Raw genomic sequence first — 23099 nt, forward strand, 5'->3', positions numbered from 1 at the left:
CCAGTCGAGCACTCTTCCATACGACGATCTAGAGTTATAACCCCTCAACTCCCAACTCCCAACTCCCAATCCCACCTCCAAGACAAAACACTACAACTTCCTGAATATACACACACACCATGTCGCATCGACCCATCTACACCAACCCCGCCGCAGCGCACAACCTCCCAACCCAGCAGCCCTCCACCCTGCACCAATTCCACCACTCACTCCCCAACTACGCCCCGACCCCACTCACGCCTCTCCCCACACTCGCGCACGACCTCGGCGTCCGCGCCGTCTTCATCAAAGACGAAAGCGACCGCTTCGGCCTCCCGTCGTTCAAAGTCCTCGGCGCCTCATGGGGCTGCTACCGCGCCATCGTCGCCCTCTTGGGCCTCGAGCCGACCATCGGTCTGGAGGGACTCAAAGCCACCTTAGCGGGGCGGGAGACGTCTGTGTCGGTGTTTGCAGCGACGGAGGGGAATCATGGTCGCGCGGTGGCGTTCATGGCACGGTTGTTGGGGATTCAGGCGCAGATCTATGTCCCGCGGAGTATGGACGGGGCGACGAGGGGGTTGATTGAGGGGGAGGGCGCGAGGGTGAGGGTTGTGGATGGGTGTTATGATGAGGCGGTTTGGGAGGCGGATAAGGCGGCGAAGGAGACGGAGGGAGGCGTGTTGGTTCAGGACACGGCGTTCGAAGGGTATGAGGATGTGCCCGGGTGGATTGTCGAGGGGTATTCGACGATGATGGCGGAGGTGGAGGAGCAGCTGGCTGGTGAAGAGGGAGGGATGGAGTGTGATGTGATGATTACGCCGGTGGGAGTGGGCAGTTTGGCGCATGCGGTGACCAGGCATTGTAAGGCTGGCGAGAGGCAGAGGCCGGTGTCTGTCGTTGCTGTGGAACCGGACACGGCGCCGTGTCTGTGGACGAGTCTGCAGGCGGGAGAGCAGCGCAGTGTGGTGACTTCTGCGACGATCATGGATGGGATGAACTGCGGGACGGTGTCGACGACGGCGTGGCCGGATTTGCAGCGCGGAGTGGATGCGGCGGTCACGGTGTCGTCGTATGAGACGCATTGTGCGCTGCAGGATCTGGCTGCGTGGTCGGTGCGGGCAGGGCCTTGTGGTGGTGCTTCGCTGGCGGCGTTGCGCCGTTTGAGTCAGGCGAAGGAAGGGAGTCCCTTGCTGAAGAAGGACTCGGTTCTGGTGCTGCTGAGTACGGAAGGTCCTCGATCATATTCGGTTCCTCTGGACGTCTCGGTGGATGGCGCTGTCGGTCTCACCCAAGTTCTCACTCAGATCAACTCCTCCAACCCGTCCCTGTCTGTGACAGACGGGGTCGGCGAGAACGGAATCGCGGATTATCTGGCAGAGTGGTTCGCATACCGCGATATCGAGCATCACAGACTTGAAACAGTGTCAGGACGACCGTCGATCGTCGGCGTGCTGCGCGGTGCCGGAGGAGGCCGATCTCTGATGTTCAACGGCCATGTCGACACCGTCAGTCTGACCACCTACGAGAGGGACCCTCTCTCTGGCGTCATCGACGAGAGAAATGGCCAAAAGGTTGTGCTGGGGAGAGGCAGTCTCGACATGAAGGGCGGTCTGGCTGCGGCCATGGCATCAGTATCCGCCGTCAAAGCCAGCGGAAAGATCCCTCGAGGGGACGTGATCATCGCTGCCGTCTCGGACGAAGAAGATGCCTCGCAGGGAACGCGCGATCTTCTCGCTGCAGGCTGGCGAGCTGACGCGGCCGTCGTCATGGAACCTACCATGGGCGAGATCATCACGGCACACAAAGGATTCGAATGGGTGGAAGTCGACATCCTCGGAGTGGCTGCTCACGGATCCGATCCCTCCAAAGGCGAAGATGCCATCCTTTCCGCAGGATGGTTCCTGCGCGCTCTCGAGCAGTACCAGCAACAGTTACCCGTGGACGACACCCTGGGGCCTGCCTCTCTTCATTGTGGATTGATCCAGGGGGGCGAAGAGCCGTCTTCGTATCCAGCCAAGTGCACCGTCACTGTTGAATTCCGGACGATTCCTTGCCAAACGGGTGAATCGATCTTGAGTGATGTGTCCAAGATGCTGAAGGACATTGTTCAGGAGAACCCTCGTTTCCGGTACGCAGAACCTCGCATCACGATGTCTCGTCCGACACAGAAGCTGGCTGCCGATCACCCCTTCGTCACGCAGGCTGTTGATTGGACGGGTGCTGTTCTGGGGGAGACTCCGAAGCTGAGTACAGCTCCTTTCTGGTGCGATGCGGCCTTCTTGACCGAGGCGGGTGTTCCGTCCATTGTGTTTGGTCCAAAGGGCGAGGGACTGCATGGTAAAGAGGAGTGGGTGGAAGTTGATAGTCTAAGGCAGCAGGAGGAGATCTATGCCCGGTTTATCCAGGAGTTCTGTCAGTGAGAAACATTATTGTAGATAGATGATATGAGATTGAGTATAAGATGACTAGACACGTCTTAGAGAAAGACTGAACAGTTGAAAGTTTTCCGGAGGTTTCATCCTAAGAATAAATCTCCTGTATAAAAGATCACTGCTCGATCGCCCGAAGATACGCCGCAACCTGCTCATCAAACACGCCCTCTTTCGCCAACTGCGCCGCAGACTCCACAATCCACGTCTGACAATTCCGCTGCACAATCTTCCTCCCAACGTATCCTTCTGACTCGGTATCCTACTCTTCCATTAGCATTCCAACGCCAGCATTGAGAAAATACTAACCTCCACAGAAACCAACGTCTTCCCAGGAACCTCGACCCTCTTCAGCGCCTCCTCAAACAAGCAAACCGGCGTATCATCCAATTTAAAAACACCCCCGTTCAACATCCTCTCCTCATTCTCCCTGCCATCACTCTCCCTGCCCCCATTCCCACCTCCATCCCCAGGACTAAAAAACCCCCCACTCACCCACTGCAACGGCACCCTCTTCGTCGGCCGAAGCTCATCCTCCCGCAGATCGAACGCGCGCTTGAGCTGGAACACGAAGCCGTTGCGCACGTCGCCGGTGGCGTGGACCTCGACGCCGAGATCGGGGTCGTTGCGGTGTCGCGAGCGGACGAAGTACGCCCAGTGGTCTTTGAAGGGGGAGCCGTTGTAGATGAGGAGTTCGGTGAGGTGGGCGGTGGAGCCCGGGGGGTTGTTTGGGGAGATGGGTGGGGGTTTTGGGATGGGAGAAGATGAGGATGGGGTGGTGAGGATTAGGGGGGCTGGTGCTGGGGGAGGGGGAGGGGAAGTCATTGGGGTTGGGTTGGTGGTGGGTTTGAGGTTGAGGTTGTGGCTGGGGTTGAATACTGAAGGGGTATATGGAGAGGTAAGGATCAGGCAGCAAGGCTGCGGCTGTTGACTGGGACTGCAGAGGCGCTTATTGGTAGGGAAAGTGAGTGGGCTGCCTGGCACTGATGTATTCTGAGGATTTGATGAGCTTTTTACTTTGTGCCCATGCAATTTCCTCTGATATTCATGTCAATTATTTCCCTATTGACAATATCATATTTCGGTTCATTAGCGATAGGGGATTTTTACCACAGTCATTGACTGCACGAATTTCTAAAACATATTCAACACCTGAGATGATGCGTCAGACTAAAGTCCAAAGATTTCATGTCTGTCAAAAGAAAATGTATTCAATCATTGACATTTATGAACAGAGGCATAAGATACACCACAAGTCTTAGAAATCATGCAAGCGACCATCAAGATACAGTCATGTCACCAGCCGCCATATCGTAGGCTCGTTAGATGCCCCAAATGGGTGGAACCATCTTCTTTCACGCCCAGAACCTCCAAATCGCGTAGAATATCATCAAGGTATCTGGCCACACCGCTGAGATGAATAATCTGCGTCAGAGCATGATGGATGGCGAGAAGCCGAGGAGAGGGCGGATCAATCATGGAACTGACGGTCAGGGAGCGAGTGACTGGAAACAACGAGTCACGCAGACAAGCAAATCGTTGGATCGATTGAATTGTGTATTGATTGGGTATCCCCGTAGGCTCAAAGCAGATCTCAAAGTCGCCGAATAGACGATGAGATCTATGTGTCAAAGTAAGAGCATTCGTAGAATTGTGGATCTTCGCACCTTCGATGAGCTCGACGACGCCGGGATCGAACAAATCCAGCATGCGGAGTACGTGCTTTTTCGGTTCGCTCTAGGAGTCATGTTAGCGAATAGTAATGAATAACTGTCCTGATTGCACATACTATATCCGTTTCCCCAACGCCGACCGCTATCAAGCGATGAGATAGAATATGGCCGACCTCCAGGTATTCGAATCCGCTCTGTGATTCACTCTTCAACGGCACTCCATCATCGTCCTCGCAATCCTCTCCTTGCTGGTCAAGCCGTCTCTTTGCTTCCTTCTTGTCAAACTTTCGAGAAACCACGCAGCGATAACGGTCGCGCTCAAGACATCTCTGGCGCAGGATCAAAATGGATTGTGGTGTGTCAGGAGACGAAAACAGCTGGGTCGAGTCCAAGGAGTCTGATGTGGGCTGCGGTGTCTTTCCAGATGTAGCTTTGACTATGCGATAGAGTTAGTATAAATAGATTTGAATACCATTACATGGATCTCTCACGTGGAAGAAGGAAGTTGGCAACAAAGTTCTCAGCAAAATCTTCAACGGCGCTCTTCAGATCGTTCTTGCGTTGTGAATCCCAGGAACCCCAGCTTTCAAAATATGATACCAAGATGACCATGGTGTCAGGATCAAAACAGACTTCCGCTTCCGTTAAGAGAACCTGATAGATGTATGAGAAAAAGAACAACGAGAAGGCATCCTTGGACATGACGTGTTTGAATGTGACTTGGATCAGTGTCGCGGGCTTGTAGCCATGTCGGGTCTTCCGTTCGAGACCATAGTGCTGGATGATGGTATTTAGGAGGGACGTCGCCTGTAGGCTCAGAGGAGATGGCAAGGTAAAAGGGGGCGAAGCATCCAATGCCTCGATCAAAGAGGACTGAAGTTGTTGAAACGGCATTTTCGGTTCTCGGCGGACTGTTGTGAGACCAAAAGACAAAACAAAGCAAGTCCGGACTGCACGTGTCAAGTGCCCTTTTCGGTAGGCGAGTCACACCTCAGGCCTTCCTTCCCCTGATTTCTTCTGCTTTCACTGTTCTGGCATTTTCCGCCAAAGTGAATTGCGCAAAGGAACTTCCCATTACCATACATGGCATTAGGGAAAGTCATTGAATATCTCTAAGCAGTGAATAACGAGAAGGTTGTACAGCCATCACTCTAGTTAATGTGCTTCAGCTGGACTCGCATCAGACGGTTGCCCAATCAAGCAGCTCAAATATTGCACAATGCAATGATTTCAATCTCAGTGATCATGATTATTAAGCTTGGAAATGTGATGAGATTCACTATCAAATACATGCATACATGCACATGGCAAGATTCCGACGGGATTGCGAGGCCGGGGCTAATGTTAATCTCCGAAATCCGACGGGATTCGCGCCCGTCTCTTACTCCTTCACTAAACGTGTCAGCTATCTTCAAGTCCGTCCCATGTTTCTGCAATCCCTGAATTCATTTCGAGCGTGTTCTCTATCCTAATTAATCATGAATTCCGATACAGTGGCCGTACCTTTCAAACCCGCAGCCTACGGGCGAAGCTGCACAAACTGTGTCCGAGCAAAATGCAGATGTATGGTGCGAAATGCCAATGACAGCTGTGAAAGGTGACTGCGACATTGATTTCTGCTGGAGAGGGTATCACTAAAGCTCCCGATAGGTGCCACCGGTTAAGAAAAGAATGCCGGCCGTCCACCACCATCCGCAAGCGAAATCCCAAGCGCTCAATCGCTTCAAAGATTGCTCGGCTGGAGGCAAGTGTCGACAATTTTGTATCTTCATCAAATGACGATCAAAATGGTTCTATCGGTCCGATTCCAAACAGTTCTTCACCCACGTCCCCAGATAGTCTGGCTCCGGGGCCGGCAGCTTGGAGAATTGACAGCTCATCTGCCACGACAACCAGTGCAACCGGACTCACTGCCCCTTCACTCTACCAGTCTCCAGCCTTGAGTCCCTACAACGACCCGTTGGACATAGAGTCGTCATCCTTTGAAGCGGAGGATGCTTTGAATCGGTTTCGCAATTATAGTGCTACCCAGTACCCGTTTGTATACGTTGCCCCGGACATACCAGCCCAAGAGCTTGAGAAGAGCAAGCCTTTCCTTTGGTTGTGCATCAAGGCTGTCTCGTCTCTGTCGTCGTCTCAGCAAATAGCACTCAGCTCGCGTGTGAGAGAAATCATTGCTCAGAAAATGTTGATTGAAAACGAGAGATCCCTCGACCTACTCTTAGGGTTGTTAGTCTATCTCGGAAAATCTAACCCCCTGATGCAGGGCCAAAAACAATACTTCTCTCTCTTTAGTCAGATGGCACAGGCAGTGATATTTGATCTTGGTCTTAACAAGCCAACCGAATCGGCCAATGCTCCTGCATGTAACCCGGAGCCTTCGAATCAGTGTGGACCCAGTGCCCCAGGAGTTCCGCGAAATCGAACAATGGAAGAAAGACGGGGAGTGCTTGGTTGCTATTATATTACATCGATGTAATCTCAAATTTTGCAATCTCGTTATTCGAATTATGAACTGATCATTTCCGCAGTATTGCTGGATACTCACGGAGGATCGACGGGCTGCGCTGGAGTCCTCACATGGCTCAATCGCTTCAAATGTTGACTGAGAAGCCCGAGTACTCTCAGGATGCAGTTCTTGCTCTATTAGTTCGTACCAGATTGATTGCCGACAAGGTGGGCCTGCTGTCGCACAATGATCAAACCTTCAAGACTTCATTGCCTGCAGTTTTTATGCGGGCATTGGATTCTGAGCTTCAGGAGATACGAAGCGACAATCTCAGAGAGACAGAACGAACTAGTAAGAGATGCGGCCTCATACCTGTATCACATGAGTAACATCAAGCAGTTCCATATGCCTGTCAACTCAGCATCTACTATACTCGGCTTATCATCTGGGAAAGCACACTCGCTACCGGGGGCTCATTGAACGATGTGTTCACACCTGATCCCTCACGGCTTGAGGGTCTCTACAAATGTCTCGAAGCTATAAAATCATGGTTTGACATAGCTCTCAACATACCAGCCACCAACTACGCCTTTCCTCTGTTCTCTCCATTGACGCACGTCCTTTTTTCTCTGCAAAAGCTGTCGACGTTGAAAGAGCCCGGATGGAGCGCAGAAATTGTCAAAGATACTTTGAATTTGTCCCAGGTTCTTTATCGCTTGGGCCAGAATTTTGAGCAGGCACAATCCCAGGCAAGCATGGTTGGTGACTCATCTGCTAATGTCGTCTTTGATAAAGGCGTGGCCTTTGTGAAATACATGAGAAGTATGCTTGAATCTCGCCCGGCGGAAGTAACTCCAGACCCGCAGGCTGGAGACGTTACTGTACAAGACGCCAGCACCGGGTACAAAAACCAGATGGAGGGGGCCATGATGTTTCCTATGGAGTTTTCTGACGATTCTTGGTTAACTGAATTGTTATCAACAATGCAGTATTAGCATTGAGAATGAAATCGAATCAATCCAGCAACACTATCGTGACAATTCGGCCTCCATATTCTATTTCAAAGAAAAGCGACATAGATTTGTCCTGCCATTTTCATTTTCAACATATTGCCCCGGATTTTGTCAACCGATAAAGGTCATTCGAGGGAGGCAGCAATCCCGACGGATTTCGGATTTGGGGCTCACCAATTCCGCTAGAAAATTAATAATAGGGATGGAAAGATGATAATAAATAAGCCGCAGCCATCGCAATTACTCTCGCTTTGGATGCAGTCATCCATTGCATCAGTCACCAGAGTACGACTTGAATCGCCTTGAATTGCCCTCGAAATATCACCATGACGGAACCAGTCAGAGACCCCGAAAAGCAACCAAACTCTCAATTGAACGAGCAAAATGATCCCCAAGCCTCGGGAAATGCCTCAGCAAAGGATTTAGACGACAAGACTGAATATATGACGGGGGCAAAACTGGTTATGATTATATCAGTCGTAACCACAGTGGCATTCCTTACCTTACTGGATCAGTCAATCATTGGGACGGTGTGTTAATCTAACTAAACAGGCGGGAAAGCAGTATTCATGGACTGCTTGGCTGACAGCATTATAGGCTGTTCCTCAAATCACAAGTCAGTTTCACTCGCTTCAGGATATTGGATGGTACGGCAGTGCATATCAACTTGCCAGGTAGGTCAGACATCATCGAAGTTAAGATAGGAATTGACCAGTTCAGTGCTTCTTTGCAACCTCTGTCGGGGAAACTATATACATATTTTCCTTTGAAGGTATGTATAACATTTTGGCAGTTTGAAGCCAGCACGCATCATTTATTCTTGCTGATATTCTTGACCAGTGGACCTATCTAGCCTTTGTGGCATTATTTGAGCTGGGTTCTCTGCTGTGTGGTGTTGCTACATCATCGAAAATGCTCATTGTCGGACGTGCGGTGGCCGGTATGGGAGCGTCAGGCTTGAATAATGGTGCCTTGACCATCCTCGCGAGCTCTTCTCCACCGGAGAAACGACCAAGTGAGTAAACATATGCGCTATGACAATATGAAGCTAATATTTTCGATAATGCAGTGTATATGGGAATCATCATGGGCGGTAAGTTAGGTTAGATTACAGATAAGGCCATCAACTGACAATGAACAGTCGCCCAACTGGGTGTCGTTATCGGTCCTTTGCTGGGAGGAGCGTTCACGGAGCATGCTACCTGGAGGTGGTGTACGTCTCCGAACATCAATCCTAAACAGATCTATACTGACATGGCTAGGCTTTTATATTAACCTCCCCATTGGCGCCGTGGTAGCTGCTTTTCTCCTTTTTTTCAAGATCCCCGAGCAAACGACAAAACCGCCGGTCCTTTCTGTCTTGGGAAAATTACCATCGAAGCTCGATCTCGTTGGCTTTCTTCTCATTGCTCCCGCTGCCATCCAGCTGCTTCTAGCCCTTGAGTATGGTGGTAATCAATTTGCCTGGAACAGCTCCACTGTCATCGGCCTTTTCTGCGGGTCTGGGGCGACTTTTCTTGTGTTTCTTTACTGGGAGCACCGTCTAGGCAAGGAGGCAATGACTCCGTTACCGATGCTCCGGCAGCGGATTGTCTGGACGAGCTGCTTGAACCAGACCTCCATTATGGGCATGATGATATGTGCGGCCTATTTCCTGCCGACTTACTTTCAAGCCGTCAAGGGTGTTTCTCCCACAATCAGTGGAGTGGACCTTCTCCCTAGCATTATCAGCCAACTGATAGGGACGGTCCTCTGCGGAGCTATAGGTATGGTTTCCCCTCTGGGTGTATTATTCCCGGCTAAGCGTTTTGGTTTTGAATAGTCGGCAAACTGGGGTACTATCTGCCCTGGTCCATCGCTTCCGGTGTGGTTACCGCTATCGGCAATGGATTGATCTCCACGTTCTCCCCGGACACGTCAACGGGCAAATGGATCGGGTACCAGATAATTCTAGGCGCAGGCCGCGGGATAGGGCTTCAAGTGGTACGTCTCATTCATTGAAAACGCTCGATGTAGCTAACCCTTTAAAAGCCAATAATCGCCATCCAAAACGCCCTACCACCTGCGGAAATAGCCATCGGGATGGCGCTTATGATGTTCTGTCAGACTCTCGGCGGAGCCGTATCCTTGGTGGTTGCCAATGTGATCTTTTCTACTAGCCTCCGGGCAGAGATTCCGAAGCATGCCCCGGATGTTGTCCCCGAAGCGGTCATTGCAGCTGGTGCATCGGCGGTGCGAGATGTGGTTACCTCTGCGGCAGCGTTGGCGGGAACGCTGCAAGCGTACGCGATCAGTGTGGACCGGGTGTTTTACTTGACCGTGGGGCTCTCGGGGGTTTGCTTCGTGTCTGCTTGGGGGATGGGATGGAAGGATATTCGGACGAAGAATGTATGAGCGAGTTGGTGGTTTGAAGGGTGCTGGGGTATGTGATGTGGAACAGACTGATATGGCAGGTAGAGAAGGCATGGACAACAGAGGGGTCTTTCTTATTATTTGGTTAGTTATTCCTAGACCTTACAGACTAATACAAGTGCTGCATCTCCATGGATAGTCCGTTTACTCGTAGATCATACGCGTAAATCTCCGAATTGGGCCAAGTAAAAGGCTACAGTATGATTGGTCGGGTGGTCCCACCAGGTGCTGAGTCATCGGGTGCCCTCTCGTGACATCGACGACCTCCATTTTCTTCGTCGCTGCATCGTCGCCATGGATGATCATTTGCACTGGGATTCCCTCCAGGACCTCCCTGCTACGGGTCCTGATGTCGGCACCGTCGAGGGCGCTGCCCATCCGGACATGGACGGCTTCATCAACTATCCGGGAGAGGAGGAACCGCTTTTCAACTTGGACGGACTCGGCCATTCGGAACTATACAACAGTGCTCCGTACGATCTCCAGCAGGAGCAGTGGCTTCCATCATGGATGTTATTCGATCAGCCGTCCGATTCAGCATCTTCGCAGCTACTTGACAGCTTTGCCATCCCCCCATCAGACACCATCTCCGAAGACCCTGGCACTGGCCCTGGCCTATTCAATCCGCCACCCGTCCAGCAAAGACCACTTACCGACGTCTCCCAGTGGCTAGACGGTGCTTATAGTCCGCCAGCTCCTTGCTCCTACTGCCGCAGGCATCGTCTCCAGTGTCTTATTCTCCGTACCACCGCCGCAAACCCCAACCCCGTCACCGCATGCTCCAGCTGCGTGGCTCTCTTCCGTGAATGTAGTCTCGCGCTGGGCGAGAAGCGTCAACCCTCGCGCTTCGAGACCCTCTCGCCTGTTCTCGGCAATCTTCATGGTCTTCGCGAGATCTGCGAGGACGCTTCCGCAGGCACCATCACAGGGGATGCCAATCGCCCTGTCTCGCCGACCCTCGAGGAAAGCAGCAGCCGCAACCCCGAGTCGAAGCACTTCGTGCGCAAAGGCGCACGAGTGCTCCGTTCCTGGTTCCTTCAACATCAAGACTACCCGTATCCAACCGATGAGCAGAAATCCCAGCTCGTTCTGGAAACAGGATTCTCAAAGCAGCGCATCTCAACATGGTTCGCCAACGCGCGACGACGCCAGAAACAGAAACTCCAGCAGCGTCAGAACCCCAACCTCCCCGGCTCGGCGCGCATCTTCCGCGCCGGTTCCCCCATGCCCTCTTCCTCGTGGGCGTCCATGACCCCGCTAGAGCGATGGCAGGCCTCCCCGCCGGAAGATGACCCCGTGCCTGAATCCACCATCCGAGACGCCATCGCCTCGACGACCACCCCAGCGGAATCAAACGCCCAAGGCCTCTCGTCTTCGCAGGACGACACCCTCTTCCCAACCCTCGATATAGACCTCGGAGGAACCGGCCTCGACTCCTTCCTCAACCTCGACGACGAGTCCTCCTCCCATCTGGACTCCTCCGTCTCCGGCCTCGGCAGCAGGCGATCAGACGTCTCGTCCGACAGCGTCTCCTCGGCATGGAGTCTGCAATCCGACGGCGGAGTCCCCTTGCCCCTACCTTCGCACCTCCGAAGACCGTCTTCGTCATCGAACCACCGTCGCCGCTCATCCCGCCGCTCTCGATCATCCCATACCCGCAACGATACCACCCGCTCAACCTCCACCTCCACTTACATCTACCAATGCACCTTCTGCGCGCAATCCTTCAAGAAGAAAAACGACTGGTCCCGCCACGAATCCAGCGTCCACCTAACCCTCGACTCGTGGATCTGCACACCCAACATCTCAGACCTCCACCCTCCTCCAGCCCAAGCCCCCCAAGACCAACCCATCAATCCCACCTCCAGCCCCACCCCCAGGGCAAACCCAGACACAGAATGTCCCTTCTGCACACACCCTTCCCCGACCCTCTCCCACTACACCGACCACGACTTCCACACCTGCGCCGCAAAGCCCCTGTCCGAGCGCTCCTTCCCCCGAAAAGACCACCTCGTGCAACACCTGCGCAAGTACCACTCGTGCTCGAAGGCCCCCGTGCCGGATCTCGGCGCGTGGAGGGTCTCGAGGACGACAGGCGATCAGGGCCAGGGACAGGGGCAGGTGCGTAGCCGGTGCGGGTTCTGTGGTCGGGGACTGGAGTCGTGGAGCGAGAGGGTGGATCATCTGGCGGGGCATTTTAGACAGGGGTCTAGGATGGCTGAGTGGGTTGGGGATTGGGGGTTTGAAGAGGAGGTGTTGGGTGGGTTGAGGAGGGTCACCGCGGTGGGGGGTCCTGGGTTGAGGGGGTGAATATTTTCAGATATCAGATGTGGTAAGTTAGTTATAGTCATGGTTGGGGGTATGATGGTACTATTGGTTATGGGGGGGTGGGCTGAGTTGATGCGTCTAGGGTGAGTGAGGCATTGATGATGATGAATGAATATCTGCCAATGGACTATGTATATGTTATGTTACTATGTACTTGTATCTACATGCTACATGCCAAATTAATACTATCTCTATCATGTAATCATAAAACATATCACTCTAGTCAGTCATAAAATCCCATGAAATCAATCCGATACCGAAAAACCATTACCCAATGTCAATTATGCCAACCATCCTAAGCCCAGACCATCTTCTTGATATCATAAACCAAATGCTCCAAGTAACCCGTGCGCTTCTTGGCATCCTCCAGGGACACGATATCCTCCGACTCGACGAGGGACCCACGGGTCGGGTCCTCGCTCTGACTCTGACTCTGGCTCCCATCCGCCCAGATGGCCCGCTCGATCTCCCCGCAGATGGTCTGCACAAAAGCCCTTTCGCTGACGGGCACGCCGGGGTTGCCGTTGTGGGTCTGCATGACGGAGTTGGACAGCGGAAGGGTCTTGAAGGCGAGGAAGCGCGTCTTGGAGTGCGACGAGCCCTTGAACCACGAGAGTACGTCCCACTCGTGGTTGGTGTCCGCGGGGGCGTCGAGGGTCTTGGAGTCCACGCTGCTCTGGAGGGACCGGGTGTTGACGCGGTGGGCGTGCGTGTCGCCTTCGCGGTACTCGATGACGAGGCCGACGTTGCGGCGCTCGTCGGTCTGTGCGTCGGTCAGGATCGAGGTGACGTAGGTGCCGTGGTTGATGCGCGCGATGGAGCGGAGGTCGATGCGTTCGAAGGAGACCACTTTGTCGGTGCTCCAGTCGAAGCGACAGCTGTAGATGGCGGCGTCGGTGAGAAGCAGGACGGCCTCTTCGAAGGGCAGGGTTCGAAGCGTGTTGGGCTCTCGGGGCGTCAGCATGGCCCAGCCGCCGAGGAACTCCTCCGAGGCGTCGCTGATCACGATGCGGCAGCTGGTGTCGATGGCGTTTTGGCGCAGCTTCTGCACCGAGATTCCCGGGTCGGCGGTCTGCATCTCCGTGGCGAACTCCTGGAACACTTGCGTCGAGACGTATCCGAGGAGGTAGTCGATGCAGGCTTGGGAGAAGTAGTCGTTGACAATGTTGTTGTAGTAACGGGATAGGGTGAGGCCCAGGTCATTCAGCGCGCCTCTGTAGTCACGCTTCCGAGTGCGTGTGTAGTCGCCTTTGAGCGCCGCCGTCGAGGAGTATTGTTTCGAGATGGCATCGCCGTTGTCGGCCCACAGGGTGTTAAACCATTGGGTGGACGAATCGCCGCCGAGATCGATGGCGATGCCTTCATGCTTCAGCTCTCGTTCAAGCGCCCACTGGCCAAACGCACATTGCGCAACGCCAGTCCTGTCCAGGCAGTCCATGCAGTTGGTGCGGACAATACCCGTCTGATTTTGTACCGTCGTTTGGTTTTGGACTATCGTGTCTCCGTATTCGCTCAGAGTGTTCTCTAGACGATCCACAAGTCGGCTCACGTTTTCGAATTTCATTCCTCGGCATTCCGTGTGAAAGTCGAACCATTCTACGCCGAGAGGCTGGCCGTCAATTCCCCCGGATTCATTCAGTTCCTGTGCGAACTTCTGGTACTGCTCTCCAAGCTTTGATTCCCCGCCCTGTTTGTCGATCAAGGAAACGGCCTGGATCTTGCCGTATCGATGACTCAAGTTCCGGAAATGCCGCTCGAAGGCAAACTGGTTGGTCTCCGCGGAGTGGTGTAGAACGGGGGTCGGTTTGAAAGTATACGGCGACTGCGAGAAGTACAGGGGAATCGACCCGCGCACTTGCAGGTACGAATACACCGAGCGAGATGGGTCCCAATCGGGGTACGAGAGAATTTGCTCTGTCTCCACGTAGTTGGCGGTGTTTCCGTCATCGTCCACTCCACGCCGTAGATATCGAACACCAGGTCGCTGTACTGATCGTCGGGATATCAAAGTAAGAAGAAAGTTTCGCTTCTGAGCGTCCGTGTCGATCAACCTGGCCTCCTGCTTCTCGCCGAGTATAACACCTTCAGCGCGCCCTTCGTCTGTCTTGTCTCCGGCTGGTTGAGGCTCAGGGGTAGCCGCGACAGTGAATTCTCGCTGGCCAACAAATCCTTGAATGAGAGGCAGCACAAAGCTGTGAGCATCGACCGCTATGAATGGGGTCATGAGATGCTTGTTCCAGAAGTACTATACACCAGACATAGTCAGTAAAGCGCGACGGATTGGATCTCTGAATTGCGCTTACCAGCTCATCTACTGCCTTGTGCAGGGGTAAGTGATCCGTGCGGGATGGTTCTTGCGCACCAGCATGCCTAGTCAGGTCATGATCATACGCAAAGAAGAAATTATGCGAAGCAAACAGAAGCTTTGTGTACCGCAAGAGTTTCGGTAGCAATCCCACCGTCGGGTCAGAAGAGGATGATGATGTGTTTGGCGCCTCGGGCACTGCATAATCAATGATCTTCGTCTCAGGGGCGGGGGCGGGCTTGTCTTGCTCATTGCTAGATGCCTCCGAGGATTCTTGCTTTGTGCTGACGCCCTTCATATCGCCCAACAGGATATCCGACGTATCCTGACCGACAGTGCCCAGGCCTGGCAATCCCAGGGTCTTCCTCGACAACCAATTGGCCGCGAAACGCCCGAACGGAACTTTCTTGCCAATAACGTCTTCGGCAATACTGCTGACACTCTGGCCTCTGGTGTGGAATGATTCTCGGACCGGAGAGGCTGGTACACTGCTGATATCGGTGGCGCCCCCTTCGGTCTCGGTGTCCGACATGCTATCTTCCGAGGCGATGTCGTCCTGGCCGGTCTCCTCCTTGAGGTGTTCCTTAGCCTGTGCGATCGCATGATGGGCGTCTGACTGTGACGACGTGGGGATGATGGCCACGTCGGTGATTGCATATATAGGCTTTCCGTGTATCTGGGCCACTTGCTGTCGTTGAGTTATGGAGATGAGGAACGAGTGTGAGGCGACGGATAGGAGCCCTGCGATTGGAACCGAGTGACAATTAGCATTATATCGAAAAGAAAAATACACCTCCAGATAGTCCCCTACGGAGCTTGGAGAAGTCAGGACAAACTTACCGACCAAACCGTATGCTTCCAAGGCTCCGTCTCGGTCATTTTCATCCGACACGGCAGCCGGACACGATGTTTGGCTGGTCTTGTAATCAATCTTGATAGACGAGGACTCGCCATTCCCGTTATGTCGCCATCCGTTCCCCGGAGACTGAATGACAAGCCCGTCGACGGCGGCGAAGATGATCAACTTTCGCAGCAAACCGGGCATATCGCCGGCCTCGGTTTTGCGAAGGTGGGGGAAGAGGGGAACGTCGCGAGTCGCGACCGAGTTGGCGGGGAACGCGGAAGACAGGAAACTAGTAGAAGCAAGACAGAAGCCCCGACAGTGAGAAATTTGTTTAACACGGACAGTAGAGCGCCCAGGAGGTGTCGAGAGAGTGCAGCGGCATTGCTCCGGGAGAGAAGGAAGTTGGTCGGAGCAGCTGATCTCGGCAGCGAAAGGACTGACCTCATGCGGCTCGATCATCCCCACATCTCAGACGATCGCGATCGCTCAACAGACACCAGACACTGACTCTCTTCACGGACTCTCTTCAGCCCGGATCTACGCACTCCAAAAGTGACTCTTGCGTATATACAGTTGTGATTCGGTCGTAATCTAGTCCCCATTTCAGGATATAAACAAGGTACAACAAGACCAAACAATTCAATCCAATTCAACATCCAATTCGTTCATGGGCATCCATTGTTCCTCGTCCTGGTATTTTCTTTGCGCTTGATGAAAATAATAGTACAGTGCATCCAAGAGAAATGAAGAAAGAAAAAAAAAAAAAAAAAAGAAAAAAGAAAAAGGGGAATGGCAATCATGCGGACTTGAAAAATAATCGTGGATCGGGGTGTTTAAGTCGGTGCAGCAACAAAGGAGAAAAAGAGATAAAAAGCAGCAGAGTCGCAGTCAGCTTTCGTGAAATATAAATCAGAGTCGGGAGAACGGAGAGGGAGAAAAAGAAGTTTAGTAGGCACATGGAAGCAAGGGAAAAAAGGTGGATAATAACATCAATCAGCACCGGCGACGGCGAGTCTGTATAGGTCTACCGCTCGTCACGTTTATCTGGTGCTTGCGAAGAGCGCTCTATATCAGCACTTCGTTTATATGTAGGACCGGGTTCTCCATCGCTCTCTTCCGTCAACTCAGACAGTCCGAACGCCTGGTTCTCAACGTCGTAAGACCGGATGAGCCCTTCGCGGTCGCCATGGCCATTGAGGTAGGCGATACTCGACGAGCTACGGCGGTGAGGCTCATTGCTTCGGCGAGATTGCATCGAGCGACGGGTCTGGAAGCTCGCAATGCCATCCGTAGGCACTCCTTCGTCGTCCAGCTTGCCGTTCATCAGGTGCCGCCCGTCGGGGTCATGTCGAGAAAGGTTCAAGAGGTAAACACCGGAGAAGATGATCAGGAATCCGCACAGAAGGGAAATGGTGTTCACGGCATCGGTGGTGTTAAAGCCTTTGAATAGAATGAAAGAGGCGCACAGGGTGGCGGTGGTAAAGGTGACATAATAGAGGGGGTTGACACTGGAATATGCGGGTCAGCGCTCCGAAAGGTCTTCTTGCGATCAAGCAATTCCGTGGATTACTCACATCGAAGTAGAAAACTGATTCAAGGCCTTGTTGAAGTAGTTCATCTGTGTCAGGATGCAGAAACCGGTGACAATCATAAAGACGTAAGTCGACGCATGCGTGAATTGGTTGTTTCCGCCCAGCGTGAGTTTCACCGCGATACCGAAAGCCTTGACCGACATGACGGAAACCGAGCCGACGGTGGAGCAGATCGAGATGTAGATGAGCGGGTTCCTTTTGCCGTAGACGGGCGCGACTCGGTAAATCATGACGGTCGAGAAGATGGCAACGGCGAGGCAGTAGATCAGGAATCCTTTAAAAGCGACGAGTCAGCGCTAGGCAATGGATATAACCGGTCACGCCATGGGTTGCGAACACCTACCGGGCTGGAGTGCATATCCCAGAATCTCATCGATGGTTGTGACCTGCTTGTCCGGGGGCGCGTGGAGAACGATAACCACCGAGCCGAGCAAGCACATGGCGCAGCCGAGTTTGCCCAATGTGCCGAGTTTTTCCTGAAGAAAATATGAACCGAGAACGGATCTTCGCATGTATCGTCAGTAAATCGCATCCAGAACGTTATCTTCGCAGCGGAGAATCCTACCCAATAAGCACGCTCAGTGCGCCTAGCGGAGTCACCAGGATGGCAGGCGCAAAGGCGTATGCGGCGAAGTTGGCGACCTCTCCTAATCCCACTGCATTCTGTCGTCAGCGTCCGACTTCCCATCCGGTGTCACGAGGGAGGAGTCCGGTCATACAGATAATCACACCACTCCACCAGATGGGGCTTTTCAGGTAAGAAAAGCCTTCTCCTTCAAATCCATGTCTTTCGGACGCGTGCATTAAGCCCTGTGTCACGCCAATCAGTCATTGCGTTCGAGTGACGGGGAACGAAGTTGTAGATCCAGGGGTCGGCGACTGAGACGGCTTAGGCAAACGGACCTTCTTTGTAATAACGAAACTTGTGCCTGAGAGGATGTTAGTCCACGCGGCGAGCGACAACCAAAACGACCGGATACGTACCAATGGCCATGGTAGACATGATGGCCAACAGCAGGCCGACATATCTGCATATCACGGATCAAGCGGTTAGTGATCTGCCGACGAGGCGTCTCGCAATCCAGGGAATGATCAGTCCGTACTTGTCCGACAACATTGTGAATGTACTCTAGGAGCTGGTTGCTCCCTCTACCGTAAGACCTCCAATGCTAACGAGTGACGCGAATGGAGGGCGAGGTTCTAACGAGCGAAGGTCTCGAAGGGCCAAGAGCGAAGTTGTTGAAAGGGAGAAGGGGTCAAAAAAGAATGAAGGGAAAAAAAAAAAAAAAAAAAAAAATCCAGGGCAGACCGGATAAAGGCGCAAATAATAGGGAATGACCGGGAGGGCTGAAGAGGACGGAGGAGGGCTGGTCTGGCTTGGTCGCAGGCTAGCCAAGCATCGGGAGGGCGCCAACAATGGGGAGGTTAGTCAGTGGAGGGAAGAAATCCAGGGACGAAGCGGGAAGAGGCCCGGAGGCAGAGACGAGGAAGGGTGGGCAGGCAGACGGAAGCGAGGTGGGAGAAGAGACGAGAGTCGACAGAAGAATGGATGAGATCAAGAAGTGCTGCAGCTGAGCGAAGCCCGAAGGCTGGCCGGCGGTGCTCGTGCGGTGGGGGTTTTCTGCCTTTTCCTGACGGAACCGGGGCGTCCCTTGGGTTCTGGACGCGTAAGTTGCGTAAGTTACGCTGGTCCCGTCGCATTTCTGGTCACATCGCCAGAATTCAGAGGAACGAAATTGAGGACACAATTTTAAAATATAATATATCACTATACACACAATATATGGATATGGATATGGACATCATATCCAGCAATAGTTGTGGTCCTCAACGACTGTCCGACTGTCCGACCGTCGAGACCGCCCGGGCTAAGAATAGCGTATGACGGTGTGGATGGAATGGATCTGGTCGAGGGCCACGACCGGTGGATCTACACCATCGTACAATTAATGAGTTAATCGAGTAAGTCTCCGTCCACAGAGATATCACCCCGACTGTCTCGTTCAGGAGACATGCAGCCAGAACTGGATCAAACCACCTGGTAATAATCCTGGCTTTGCTGAGGTAAGGAATTCCGCCCCCAACGACGGGAACGGATGCCTGACAACAAAGGCAACGGTGGCCAATTCGCGGCGGGCCAATCAGCCGCAATCCCGGCGGGTTCGCCCCCTGCGCGTTTGGCTCTGGTTCGCTCTGATCGGCGTTTCAGTCGCCCAGAAGATCTAAGAATATCGTCTCCTGCTCATTTCCCTCCCACGGTCGCCGAGGTGCCGCTCATCCCTGTGACGGCGTCCAATCCCGGTCCATGGATCCTGCCAGGGACGCTGGACGCTGGACGGTGCCAAGTATGCTCCAGAAATACTCTAAGTCCTCCTTCGCACCTGATCATTCGACCACACCCTCTCTTATCAATCACATCACTCCGTCCGAGCACAGAGCAGACCACATGGTCGAACGGGGCATCGCGGGGTGCCCGATGGTCATGGAAATCGAGCCGAGGGCCCGTCCACAGGCGGAGACCCGTCCTCTTCCGTGTATAAATTATAAAGACATCCTCCACCAGCGCTGCGTCAGATTGTCGTATTGAACTCGGACAGTTCGACTTGGAAGCAACCGAGTACTTCACGAGAAACTTACGTCTTATTGTTTCAAGGGAATAGGCCACTTGGCAAATGTGTAAACGCGAAAATCGAACAAAATCAGTGTCATGTTGTATTCTCCCAGGCAGCATCCATAAGGCAGCTCAATCAAATCATGTCCCCCGCTCAATGCTATCTGGGATTAATCGCTGGTTTTTTTTAAAAGAAAAAAATATCGGACACACTTCCCAGCACGCAGATAAAGTAGTCCTCGGAACGCCGAGGAATTCACCACAAATGGTATCACTCAGCACAAACGCCACAAAAATACACGACGGGAAGAAACAAGACGGAGAGGATTGGAAATGAAATCGGTTCCTGTCTGCGTCCTTCAAGGACGTAACATACAAACCTAGACTTACAGACCACGCCTGCTGCGTCGGACCGACGCAGCAGGGGGTTGAGAAGGGGGTTTTTGGTGCAATACGTACCTGTTCCTAGGAATCCTTGTCCCTGTACATGTCGGGCCGCTGCAACTGTCGGTTTGGTTCGGAGACCTGGGGATGCACTTAAACAGTGACTGGTCCAAAACAGTCGCCACCGGCGCGTGAATGCTGGGTAGGTTAGATACGGAGGGTTGGGTTTGCAACAAAGGATCAAAAGGGATATCGGAGAAAAGGCACGAGAAGGGGTGAGATCGCGAGATTATGAGGACCGCGACCGTTTGGCATCCGGCGTCGGACTTTGGGCGAGCTCAATCTCGTCTTCCGGTTCACGCTGTCGCTTGGTAGAAGCAAGCCCGGTTGAGTCTGGGACGGGTTCCTCATCATCGAAGTTAAATTCATCCGCAAGACCCAGATCCAGATACTCATCGTCGTCATCGTCGAACGTTAATTCGACGGCGTCGTCCTTGGAAGAGTCTAGGTTTGGGACCTGCTCCCCCTCATTCTGAATTTCTTCGGATGCATCGGTCTGTTCGATGCCTTGGTCCAAAGCAGAGTCTTTCGCGGGGCTTTTTGATCGCTCCTCTGTGACACCCACCGTGTCATCAGGAACACCCGCAGACGGTTGAGTTGGGCCTTCGAGCTGTTCCGAGGTGGTATTGTCCAGACTGGACTCCGCGCCTTCTGGAGCAAGACCACCGTCATCACCCTGTATTGTGGCTTCGGTATCGTTCCCAGGGTCATTTGTAGTTACAGCCACTACCTCGTCCTCGGAGGGTAGAGACTCTGGGTTTTCTTCCGGCAAATTCTCAGGGTATTCTTCTACATCTAGCTCCGCGGCGTCGTCGTCGTCACCGTTGGCACCACTGACGATATCGTGTTGGGGTTCACTGGAGCCAGCAGTTTGGGCAGGGTCCTGGTCGTTTTCATCCTGGAAATGGTCTTCAGGGCCGTTATCTTCAGGATCATCACGGTCGTATTGTGTATCACGAGCCGTCTGGTCATCGCGTGAGACATTAGTAGACTGATTGGCGTATTGCTGCTCATTTACTGGGTCAACCCCTAGTAATGGGCCAATAGTCGCCGTGGATTCCGTCTTCTGCTCTTCTGAATCATAGGCACCTTCATCAGGGGACCCGTTATCGCGAGATTCCACATTGTCAGCCTCGCGAGGGGTGGCTTCTTCGTCATCATTTTCCTCGTCACCATTGGGTCCAACAACGTTGTCCGCGGATCCAGTGTCCAGAACATTGTTGTTCGAAGCGGAATCAGGTTCGCCCTGCTCTTGTTGCTCTTCATTCTCGATCCTCACTGCATCTGGGGCTAGAGCATTAGGGGTTTCATCGGGAGCGACATGTGTCTCGGACTGATGATCGTTTTCAGGGTCCAAAGTCTCTTGCAGCGACTCTTGCTGTGCTTGTTCTTGATCATTCTCTTCCCAGTTGTCTGGAGAAAACTCCCCTGCTTCCTGGTAATTATCCCACGGAAGGATTTCAGACAATCCCTTTCCTGCATCTGCAGCGGCAAGAAGATCAGACACCTCTGCGGCAATGGTCAATTTAGTGCCAAGTGTCAGATAGAGCGGCTCCGGCTCATCGGCGCCGTCGTTATGGCACAACCGCAAGTACAAGTCGACAAGTTGATACAGAGTCACCTTGGATATGTGGGAGGAATCCTAGGTAGAATAGTTAGCATCTCTTAAAGCAGGAGCAAGTCAGGGGACAAAATTACCTCCGTTAATTGGAGATTGAGAGTTTCAATATCCACAACCAAGAGCTCAGTATCTGCGATGTGCTCACGAAGTACTTCACGACACGACTCCAGGAGCTTCCCGAAGGGCTCGTAGGCAAGATTCTCGTCTTCAAGGAAAAAGGTTTCCGAAGAGTCACCTTCTCGAGGAGGGAACAAGGAAATCTCGTTCTCCTGATAGTAGACCTTGACGGGATACAAGGCAGAGGCATGCTCATCCGTATCAGTTCCGTGTCCAACTTCTTCATTGGTGCCAAGTGTTTCTATGTGTTCGACCTTCTCTTCGGCGTCTTGGTGCTGGTCGACCGATGGCTGGGTATCGCCACGGGCGGGTTCTTCATCTTCGGGCTGTTTGGGAGTAGGGTCGTTATCATCACGCGTTGCAGGATCTAGTTCCTGGGGTTCTACTTGTGCTGTTGCGTTAGTATCCTGCAGGCTCTTTTCGGTATCCAGAATCCTTTCCGGTTGATCCGCTTCATGTTTCTGTTCAACATTCTCCTCATCATGCTTCTCATGCTGTGGCTCAGTGTATTCCTGTAGATCATGTTCTGGTGCAACGTTCTCCTCGGCTGGAGCCTCAATCTGTGGTTCCGAAGGGGGATTGTTGTTTTCATTTGAAACCACATTTGTTTCTTCCACGTGCTCCGTTTCTTCTGTTACTATTGGCGGTGCCTGCACTTCCTGTGTCTGCTGTACCTCCGGTACTTCTTGGTCGTTCACAGGTTCAGCAGGAGCATCTTGCTTGGGGTCTTCCTGGAAATCGGACACATGAGCGTCGATGTCCTCGTCGAAATCGTCTTCGGCCATTTCTGCCTCGTATATCTTCTCGCTGTACTGCATCTCCACGCTGTTACTCGTTTCCGGGTACTGGTCGTCGGCGTCGACCATGGCGGGTTCGGCAACATCATCGATCATATCGGCATCGTACTCGGCTTCATGGGCGCTTTCCAGGTAGTCGTCGGCACCCATCATATCCTTGTCGGGGTTTGAGACCTGATCTTCCATCACATCCAGGTCGATGTCAAAATCATCGACGTGCCCCTGGTAAGGGGACGCCATTTCCATAGTGTCGTCAAGAACGGGAACCTCCATGGTGGGAAACGCTATCGAAGATGTCGTTGTCATGGCATGGACGTGTTGGGCGAATCTTTGGGCCGCGTCGAAGTTTCGGCCAGGCGTTTTAACTGGGTCAGTGGCGACCGGACCACGACAGGGGGGTGATCAGTAAGGTCCTTTTAAGAAGATGGAAGATATGCTGGCGAGACACTCCGGACGAATATTCAAGACCCTAGACCTTTGTGTCG

At 53.0% G+C, this 23099-nt stretch overlaps 6 protein-coding genes across 6 annotated transcripts; 1 reads left to right on the plus strand and 5 right to left on the minus strand.

Annotated features, from left to right (window-relative positions):
- Positions 1–111: 111 nt before the first annotated feature.
- Positions 112–12265, plus strand: P170DRAFT_455682 (putative diaminopropionate ammonia-lyase; the record flags this gene model as incomplete). Its single annotated transcript, XM_024851554.1, has 4 exons — positions 112–2326; positions 7887–8004; positions 10595–12076; positions 12116–12265. Exons 1-4 carry the CDS (start codon positions 120–122, stop codon positions 12263–12265), a joined length of 3957 nt encoding a protein of 1318 aa, XP_024704163.1. The 5' UTR covers positions 112–119.
- A 140-nt stretch (positions 12266–12405) lies between these two features.
- P170DRAFT_383197 (SacI domain protein) lies at positions 12406–15820 on the minus strand. The gene is made up of 3 exons (XM_024845635.1): positions 15429–15820; positions 14587–15329; positions 12406–14528 (listed from the first exon to the last, which is right to left on the minus strand). Exons 1-3 carry the CDS (start codon positions 15631–15633, stop codon positions 12579–12581), a joined length of 2898 nt encoding a protein of 965 aa, XP_024704164.1. The 5' UTR covers positions 15634–15820; the 3' UTR covers positions 12406–12578.
- Positions 15821–16178: 358 nt separating this feature from the next.
- P170DRAFT_436535 (DUF803 domain membrane protein) lies at positions 16179–18321 on the minus strand. The gene is made up of 8 exons (XM_024849175.1): positions 18128–18321; positions 18009–18052; positions 17928–17953; positions 17744–17834; positions 17590–17680; positions 17368–17528; positions 17007–17298; positions 16179–16940 (listed from the first exon to the last, which is right to left on the minus strand). Exons 1-8 carry the CDS (start codon positions 18139–18141, stop codon positions 16457–16459), a joined length of 1203 nt encoding a protein of 400 aa, XP_024704165.1. The 5' UTR covers positions 18142–18321; the 3' UTR covers positions 16179–16456.
- P170DRAFT_436538 (uncharacterized protein) lies at positions 18294–18732 on the minus strand (the record flags this gene model as incomplete). Its single annotated transcript, XM_024849176.1, has 1 exon — positions 18294–18732. A coding segment is annotated over exon 1 (272 nt), but the record flags the coding sequence as incomplete, so codon positions are not given.
- A 355-nt stretch (positions 18733–19087) lies between these two features.
- P170DRAFT_168751 (uncharacterized protein) lies at positions 19088–20031 on the minus strand. Its single transcript, XM_024842616.1, has one exon. The coding sequence runs from the start codon at positions 19753–19755 to the stop codon at positions 19267–19269; it is 489 nt and encodes a 162-aa protein (XP_024704167.1). The 5' UTR covers positions 19756–20031; the 3' UTR covers positions 19088–19266.
- Positions 20032–20308: 277 nt separating this feature from the next.
- On the minus strand, positions 20309–22920 carry P170DRAFT_357999 (uncharacterized protein; the record flags this gene model as incomplete). The annotated part of the gene is made up of 2 exons (XM_024844255.1): positions 20309–21721; positions 21778–22920. The coding sequence occupies 2 exons, from the start codon at positions 22918–22920 to the stop codon at positions 20309–20311; spliced, it is 2556 nt and encodes an 851-aa protein (XP_024704168.1).
- Positions 22921–23099: the final 179 nt, after the last annotated feature.

This window comes from Aspergillus steynii (assembly GCF_002849105.1).
Source record: "Aspergillus steynii IBT 23096 chromosome Unknown P170scaffold_4, whole genome shotgun sequence".
NCBI lineage: Eukaryota > Fungi > Ascomycota > Eurotiomycetes > Eurotiales > Aspergillaceae > Aspergillus > Aspergillus steynii.